Source organism: Phallusia mammillata, chromosome 1, assembly GCF_965637545.1.
Source record: "Phallusia mammillata chromosome 1, kaPhaMamm4.hap1.1, whole genome shotgun sequence".
Classification (NCBI taxonomy): Eukaryota; Metazoa; Chordata; class Ascidiacea; order Phlebobranchia; family Ascidiidae; genus Phallusia; species Phallusia mammillata.
The window spans coordinates 4285233-4294904 of NC_137252.1; the positions used below are offsets into that span (position 1 = coordinate 4285233).

A 9672-nucleotide genomic window follows, 5' to 3' on the forward strand; every position below is an offset into this window, starting at 1 on the left:
TTTATGTTTAAACAAAACAGACTTGATTCAGGTCGGCCGCCCACATTTGGATCCAAACTTCACCGTGACTAATTTAACATTTAAACCCACTTTGGTCATTAGCCACAAGTTAATAAACTCAACCCAAAATGGCCAGGGATTTTTAATGGGTTGTAAAGTTGTTGTTGTTGTAGACTGATCCAATTCACTGGCCAATTCAACAATATTCCAAAAGCCTGTGACGTTTTGCGTTTTTCACTGTTTGCAATTATGCGTTATGTTTTGCTTTTGCAATTTTTTTGGATGGTTAAAAATGTCAAGGGAGCGCTAAATTCTAAAAATATCTGCTTCACCTACCAGTCATGGAAATGTTTTGTTACAGATCCTTTATTGCTGGATCAGTTAAGAAATTTAAATCCTGCAAGGGTGAGGGAAATAGAAAACATCGAAAATCGAGTTGAGACATTTTCCCGAAATCATTTTCAAACAAACGGAACCACCTATAGCAGCGGAGATGCTCAACTGCACATCGTAGTTACCAACATCAACCAGGAGACATACAACTCAAATCTTCAGCTTGGTTTATCTCATATCGACTTTACACTACAAACCCAGGGGGTTAAACGAATCGTGATTGCGGTGATTGTCTTCAAGATAAACACAACACAAACTGCACAGACTCAACCTGCCGAATCGGTTTCATTGGCCGCAGCGCGATACATAGCTACATTCAACACAACCTACATTGCTATTGTGGGTTGGGATGCCGATAGCTTCAAGCGATTAACTTCCGATGAAATAAACAATCAGTTGCCAGGAAACGCAAGTTTCGTCATAACCCCATCATCACCAGAAACCATCTGCAAGCTGATCAAGGCGGGAAATATATCCCTTAAAAACCAGAAGATAAAAAACATGGAACCAATCTGTCTCTTCTTCGACAGCGTGGAACGAAAATACTCGGATCGTGGTTGCGTCACAATAACTGATGGCGTAACAGGCAACGTCACTTGCAAGTGTAACCATCTCACCTTGTTCACTGTTCTACTGGCTGTCGAATCCATCACCATACCAAAGGGCATCAAGGTAAAGATTTAAATACGAACTTTTAAACAAGTGCTCACATTCATGCAACATTTTCATTCCAGATCACATCTTACGCCACAGAATCAACTTCAGTCGTGTTTCTGATCGCAACCATACTAATCCTCTGCAGGTCGAAACACAGCGGAGATCGGGTTCCTGTTCAAATCAGCTTGTCATTGGTTCTTCTGCTTTTACACGCTGTCAACATATCACATGATCTTGTCGTGATACATGAGATTCCATGCGTGATTCAAACAGCAGCCAATCAATATCTTTTGCTGTCTTCAGGTATATAAAGTAATAGGACAATTTAAGTTCCAAGCATTGATTTATATTATGTGATCTGGCACAATTGATATTTTCAGGAATATGGTTCCTCGTTGAGGGAATTCGTCTCTTTATGGCAACTTCGTTTCCAGTCGAATTCCAAACCCAGGATTCGTCAAAGCGTCTTAAGATCTTCATGATGATTGGTTGGATTCTTCCAGTGTTTCTAGTGGGAACATCCTTTGCTGTGGGGTTTCCCCTCGACATCTACATGAAGCCCCAACCATTGTACGAGCAATGTAACGAATTTATACAGGTTCCAAAGTATGACAGATGCTGGTTGGCTCCCGGCACTCCGATCTTCTACTCCACGGTCGTCGCTCCTCTTGCTCTCGTCCTCTTAACCAACTTCGTGATTATCCTGAAGACGACACATGTGATGTTGCACTCGAGGAAGATGTGGAACAGAGGAGAAGATCCAGGGACAGGAGATGCGTTGAGAGCAGCAAAGTCTTTCATCTTACTCTTCTTTATGCTTGGTGGAACTTGGGTTTTGGCTTTCTTTACAGGTAATATTTGTGCGTCTTTTTAACGTTTTAGTTTTCGTAAGTTGTATTAATGCAAGGGATTTCAAAGATGTGGTTTTACAAACTTATTATATTTTCAGGAATCGGGGACGAGATTTCGAACGAGGTGTTCATGTACATCCACAGCTTGGTGAACGGATCGCAGGGAATCGTCGTCTTCCTGCTGTACTGCGTCATGGATGACGACATCAGACAGAAAATGCTGACGTGCAAGCGTGAAGCTGATGTTGGGTCGAAGCAGCAGAGAAACGAGGCAAAACCAAAAGGAGGTGAAAGTCCAAATGCAGATGGAGGTGAAAGTTCAAATGCAGATGGAGATGAAATTTCAAATGCTGAAGGAGGTGAAAGTTTAAATGCAAAAGGAGGTGAAAGTTCAAACCCGAAATAAGGTGATAGTTCAAACAATTAGTTTGCGGTTGTTCAAAGTCAGCTGAAAACTTCATTTTTGCGACCGTTGTTCTAAGTTTAATACGTAACTGTATATATGTTTCCATTGTTTTTGCGTCGTGTTTTGTTGGTGTACGCCGCTGTAAGGATAAACATAAAAAAGATACTACTGATTAGCTATTGGTCGCTTTTACACCTTTAAACTCAGTTTTCATCAGCGTTGCAACAGTTTTCTGTGTGCTTTTACCCTGTGTGGTGTTAAAAGAATGGATAATAATGACGTCTAGAAAGAGACATCGAAACTTTCGTCCCGTTCTCCTCCATGCTCGTACAGCTACTGTATTTTGTCAAAACTAAAGTAGCAACAAAGTTACAAGTGCTGCGCATGTTGTCACTCTCATCATTAAACACATGTGGTGTGTTTGTTTTTCAGCTTTTGCTTTGTTGCTTTTTCTGTGTGTATGTATTTGTGTGATAGCATTGCATCTATTGACACTGTTTTTCTGCATTGATTAAGTTACGTTTAGATTTTGAATGATCACCTTTTACCAATGTTCACTAAATAGCTTGATGTAAAACGGAGTTGACTTATTAGGACGAACAATTGGGTTTTGTTGCGTACGAAAGAAACTACTGTAATTTAGTTTTTGTCAGCAATCATTCCATGCCACCAGTATTTTTTCACTGTCCGCAAGGATTCTTATTTTTGCATTGTAATGCTTCCCATGTATCTGCCATTTTATCCCATTGCAACGCTTGTGCTTTGCACTTTTGAACGCGTTTTCGTCTTATTTTACACGCTAACAATGGCACTCGTTCCAACTGACTACATATGCGCTTCCTACCATTTCGGCTTCTCTGGGCTCCATTTATCGCTAAGATCCCAAACCTTATCAGGAAAACACAGGAAACATTCAACCATAGCTCCTCCACCAATGTTGTGTTGTTGCGTTATGTTATCATCACATAACATGCCTTTTTGACCCGTTGTACTGAGAACGATTGCACTGATACCATGTTATTAGCGCGTGATAATAAATGAGTGAATAAACGTGTGTTAACCTACTGGCTAATATTTAAAATGTGTCTTCCTACAGGAACTGTTTGTTTTTGGACAAATCCAATCAAAAATGCGACCTACTACCTATTTTTTAAAATGTGTGTTTCTATAGGCAACAAATTAAGACAATTGTCTTTCCAACATAAACATATCGGCGCTTTCCAGCATAAAACATTTGCATTTCCAATTAACCACAGCCAAACTACACAAACATCATTTAAACAGAGTTGATATCGAGGACAATCTTTGCCAACGTGCTAGATTATGTGGTTTTTATTTTAGTCAAGTGGTTTCCAACTAGAATGACTTGTTATTTAACGATTTCCCTCTAAGCAAAGAATTTTAGACTATCAAATATGGTTTGTAAAACTGAAGTTCATCCATAGCGTAAGTCAATGCAAAGTCGCATGTTAAACGGTTTTAATTTAAATTCCAGTCTCTAATCTATCAATAAGCTGAATTCAACTCCACATTGTTAACAACAGGTTGAGTGCATTTTATTCCGTTTAAGATATTGCGAATTAAAATTAATATATGAGATTAAACTAGTGCTGCATTTGTAATACTATTTAAAAACCTAATCAACTTCCTTGATGAGTGATTCAATTTGTGTTCTGCCCTAAACGTTTTTTTACGGATGTTAATTTTTGTCCATGCTGCAGGCCTGGTTTAGAAGACAATTGAATATGATACTGAATACTTCTACAACTTAGGTGAAATATATATATTTCATAAAGTAATAGAGGATGACTTTAAGCTTGTCAAATTTGACAGCACTCTGTTGTTATTCGTACTGCTGTCTTCATATCTCAAACAAAGTCTCTGTTGACTCGTGATTGCATAATATGCTAAAAACAGTTTACTTATTTCATACGTCCAATTCCTGGTCCTGGCGACTGTATGACGTCGCCAGTGATGATGTCACTTGCTGTGCAACAATGACGTTAATGGGTGTATTTTTTCTTATGTGGTTGCAAGGTGGTTGATAGAAATCTGACAAAGGGCAACCTAATTTACCAAAATATATTTTAATTAAATTTAGGCTATTTGCAATTCTGCCAACTTTTTGGCATTGTGTGACCGTTCATACATGCCAAACTTTTTAAAGTTTACTTTCGTCGGCTAGAAATTCGATTCATTTTATTTCAAGCATGAAAACTGCGGTATGAAATTCAATGCTAGTTTTAATTTGGCCGCTGACTTTTCGTTCATATTCGTTATGAAACTTTTAACAATGCCCCATTTTCTAAGTACAAGTAAACATTGCCAAAAAGTCAACTGGTTTCTTTGTTTAAAAATACAAGGCAACGATTTCAGACAAAAAAGTTCAGCAAAGAAAGCTAAAGTAAAACACACATGCACATAATTTTAAAAGTATCTGACAAATTGTGTTGCATCCCAAATTACATGTAATCATAAAAGGTGTAAAGAAAAGATCAATGTATTCAACGATTTCAATCATACTGCTTTCTTTTTCAGTGTCAGCTTTGTATCTATCGGTGAATATCGTGGATGGATTTACATAGTTTGGCAAAATAAAAACTTTTGTATTCACCCAAGCTTTCTGTGCTTTGCCCATGCAAACATTTAAGTCAACATTAAAGTTTTTACTCAACATTAAAGTTAAGATTAAAGTTTTTACGCAACATTAAAGTTAAAAAGGTATTTCAAGCAAACATTTATTTTAAAGACAAAAAGCGTAAACGACAAAAATAAAAATATTTTTTTTAAATGTTGATTTGAATTTCTACCAAATAACATTCAAAACTTGCATCATTCAATGCATGTTATCATGTAAACAAACGTCCACGACGTACGCCTAATCAACTATTTCTACCACTCTGTTTTCCTCCTGAGCATTAGGGTTGTATCTAACTGTAAAAAACTGAACAGGGTTGACAGAAGTGGGCAGAGTAAATACTTTCGTATCCACCCAAGTTCCTTTTGCCTTGCTCATACATTGACCAATGGTTTTGGAGTAAAGCAAGGGATTGAGGGCGCTGTTGATTGGAAGCAACAGGCAAGCGCTCAACACGTAAGCATCTGGTGGCATCTTGATTCCTCCAATACTCAAATATCCCATGACACAAATTGGAATCCAGCAACAGAAGTCGGTCAAAATTAATCTCGAGATTCTCTTCTGCATCTTGGAGCTGGCATCATTGCTTCTAGACTCTTTCATACGGTTGCTCTGTTTGTAAATGAGAACATATGCAACCACCATGTAGATAAACATGATGAAGTTAATTGTGATGAGGAATGTTGAGTATTCCCAAGCAAATTCACTAGTTGTGGCAAACAAACGTGGCATACAAACGCTTGTTTCTCCATAATATCCAAACTCCCCTTTAATGGAATTTCGTGGGAAAGCTTCTGCAATGATTTGTTTCACATCAATCCAACGGTCTGATTTTGTCAAAGAAATTCTTTCTGCAAGCAAAGTCATATTTTCTCGGGAAACAAAATCTGTTCCAAAGAGGTTGTTTGGAAACCAAACATCAGTTGTAAAATATTCAGAAGTAACCCTTAGTAATGGAGCAGTGGCCAGAAGGGTCGCGGCTGTCCAACAAAATATTTCGACAAGCACAACTTTACCCACGCCCATATGTCGAATAGAAAATGGATTAAAAACTGAAAACATGCGAAAAGTTGTCATGGCTGTCATAGTAAATGCAGACGATTCTGACGATATCACTGCAAGCGCTCCAAGTCCTGAACACAAACTACTTGATCTCCATTCCTTGTCATACAAACAATACGAGCCCGAAAATTGAGTTCCTTGCACAATAACTGCAAGCAGATAAATTCCCATGAGAAAATCTGAGACACACAGGTTTAAAATAAAAATCCGGGTGTTATTGAAAAGGTTTCGGTCTTTTTTCACCTGACATAAACTGTAAATAGTCCCAACAATTACTGATAAGTTTCCTCCCAAAGCCGGTACTGCCGTGATCCAAAAAATTACCCGATAAAATGGATTGGCAATCATTTCGTTGACATCTGCAAATGCGTCACTGGCCAAGTTCACACATTCGTCACTTCCGTCCGAACAATCCCGAATTCCATTCTGTACGACTTTCCAGTCAACAGACAACGGTTGTTTGTTTGTGCAATAAAATCGTTTGCTTCCACATCGACATTTGCTTTCGTCAGATTCATCTTCACAGTCAATTATTCCGTCACAAAGATTATTATTGTTGATGGAGAATCTGTCTTTATTTTTGCAATAATAGCTTGAATTGTTGCAAAGTTCCGCAAATTCATCAGAACTATCGTCACAATCAGGTTGTCCATTACATACTTTACGAGGTCTTAATGTAGCTCTTGGATTTGACAAGCATTTAAAGTAGCTCGGACAAACTGGATCCATTCTAAAGTTGGAATGGTTTTCGGAGGATTGCCTACAATACAAAAAATACATATTTTCAACTTTCAAATTCAGTTGAGCTGTAAGTTGTATCACACGTTGAACAATATCTTTTCCACCAGGAATTGAATCTCCAATGTCGTTCTTTGGTAGATTCAGACAAGCTTTAGTATTTGTTTGGTGAAGACATTCTATGGTTGAGTTGCACAAAACAGTCTTTTGGTCAACACAGTCTGTTTCATTGTGGCAATGCATTTGATTAGAAGGGCAATTACCCTGTATTTGATGACACAAACTCTGATTTGGACATAAACATTCATCTGACATATCAAAGCAATCGATTATACCGTCACAAACTTGCTTGGGTGATATGATCAGCTTTCTATCCAAACATTGAAAACACCTGAAACTGTCATTGATAAAGCAAAGATCAGAACCGTCATAACATTGAGCGGTGGAATCATAAATGTTGGCTTGTGGCAAAACACAAACACCTTGTCTCGACGATCCAGAGCATTTAAACCCAAAACCTTCCCTAATTTCGTCACTGCCGTCCGAACAACCTGAATAATCGTAAATTCCATCACAAAAGTCTTTTGAAGTCACTAGTCTTTCATTTTCACAAATAAAAACTTCTTGACAAAATTCTGGCGGATTCTCACAAACTGCAGTTAAACATATGACTTCGTCAATTTCACAGTTATTTGGATCAAAGGCACATGATGTTTGGATCACTGTGTTGCATGATGCTGGTGAATTAGAGTGCACAAGATACCTGGAAAGTTGTTCACTCTTACAAGTTGTAGCAAGCATTTCGCAAGATTGACATGTGATGTAATCGACAGAACAAAGTTCGTCACTTCCATCATAGCAATCTTCAATTTTATTACCCAACCAGTTGAATGGTATGCATCGACCATCAATTGGACAACGTTTGTTACCAGGATCACATGGACATCTCGCGTAAACTCCAGAACAGTTACATGTGTGATGTGCCTCGTCACTGCCGTCAAAACAATCAGGTTTTCCATCACACACCAACTTTCGACTAACACAATTTCGTTCTGCTTTAAGGCATTCTTCTGTGTCAGCACATGCACATTTAAACTCATCAAATGGACAAGTGCAATTAACTTCATCGCTCCAGTCTCCACAGAGATTATATCCTGTGCACTGTATAGTTTTGTTAAGGCAACCAATAGGATAAGGACAATTTTGCTTTTTGTAACAAGGACATTCTATTGCATCAACTGGACAAGTGCAATCAATTTCATCGCTCCAATCTCCACAGTCATTAAAAAAGTCACATAACTTGTTTTTGTTGATGCAACCGCTATCCACAACTTCGCATGACTTAGTTTTGTGACAAGGGCATTCAAACTGATCAGCTTCACACGTGCAATTAATTTCATCGCTACCGTCCAAGCACTCAATTTGCCCGTTACACTTCCACTCTGCATTAAAACAACCGATAAAGCCTTTGCAAAATGTCATGAAGCAATCACACTGAAAAGTTCCTTCAGGGCAAACGTTCATGGGTAGCATTTCCTCGCTCCAATCTCCACAGTCGTTATTCCACCAGTCATTTACCTTCGACATCTCAATACATCCTGGTTTGTCCCCACACCGACCAAACTTGTGACAAGCACATTCGAACATTGAAGAAGGGCAGGTGCAGTTGGGGACTTTGTACGGGGGTTCGCACACCGTGAGGTTCCTGTTTTCTGTAAAAATAAATTCAACTTAATTTTATTCAGTAATGTTTTGACAACGGTAGAGATTACGCATCTAAATATTTTGAGCAAAATTACAAAGCGCTTTGTTAATAACAAAATCATTCATTATCTTTTCTCTTAGAATAGACACAAATAGTTGTTTTGTTCAGTTTAGTTGCTAGTACAAACTTTTCAAAACAGGTACAAAAATAAAGAGTTACAAATTTTACCTTTGAGAGGTCGAGGAGCGAGATTGATATCTTCTCCAGGACATTGTTCATGTGCAAAACCCACAGTAATTAATAGAAACAATAATAATATCATTTTGTCTACGATTTCTATGCAAAACCTTTCAATAAAACTTGGGAAAGACAACATATTTTACGCAAGTTTGTTTATTTTGTTAAATACAGAAGTGTGTTGGTTGAACTATAGCCTTGAGTATGCTGGTTTCAACTTTTCAAACGTTGTGTAAAAGTGCACAATCCTGCTTAAAGTTACCTGTACATTAAACCCTCAAAAGTCTTTTTTTTTCATTAATATTTTCCCACTCAATAAGTTGTTACGTGGTTATAGTCTTTGTTAGTATTGTTTCGAAATATTAGACGAACACACCTTTAACATTTTAAGGTTAACTGAGTAACTTTATAAATTAACTAGGCTGTGCCAAATAACCGCTGCCAGCAAATTGTAAAATATCCTGGTGGCACACAATCATTTAATTTGTCTCGTAACGCTTATAAGCTTCTCGTAATAAGCTTTTAGTTAAACTGACAACGAACACAAGCTGACAAAGCCACCCTTACTGTGAATGCAACTATAGAAATGGCCGTTTTGTATTGCAAATGGCAACGTTTATAGATATTGGTAAGGAAATGCAAGACCAGCCTTTCCCTCATTGCAAACTGACATTTCCGTCACTGGATTTCTGCTAGCGGTCGGCGAATTGATATTTCCTTGCGATGATTGACAGCAACGTACGTAACCGTTGCTATAAAATACGTTATCACTGCAATAATACCCATGCGTTATCACATAACCACAGTCAACATTTTGTGGTTCGCCGAATTGCGGCTATTCCCATTCGACCAGAAACCTTTTCATCGGTTTGACACATAGGCTATTTATTACAAGGGTGGTAGGCTATATCCAACCTCAAATTCACTTTGTAGGTTTGGGGATTTTATAGCACTTGGTCGGTTTTGTTGAATCAGCCTCTATGAC

At 38.0% G+C, this 9672-nt stretch overlaps 1 protein-coding gene across 1 annotated transcript; it reads left to right on the forward strand.

Annotated features, from left to right (window-relative positions):
• Positions 1 to 282: 282 nt before the first annotated feature.
• Positions 283 to 2307, forward strand: LOC145216949 (putative adhesion G protein-coupled receptor E4P). Its single transcript, XM_080084541.1, has 4 exons — positions 283 to 1065; positions 1128 to 1353; positions 1431 to 1901; positions 2000 to 2307. The coding sequence occupies exons 1-4, from the start codon at positions 283 to 285 to the stop codon at positions 2305 to 2307; spliced, it is 1788 nt and encodes a 595-aa protein (XP_079940667.1).
• The last annotated feature ends 7365 nt before the right edge of the window (positions 2308 to 9672 follow it).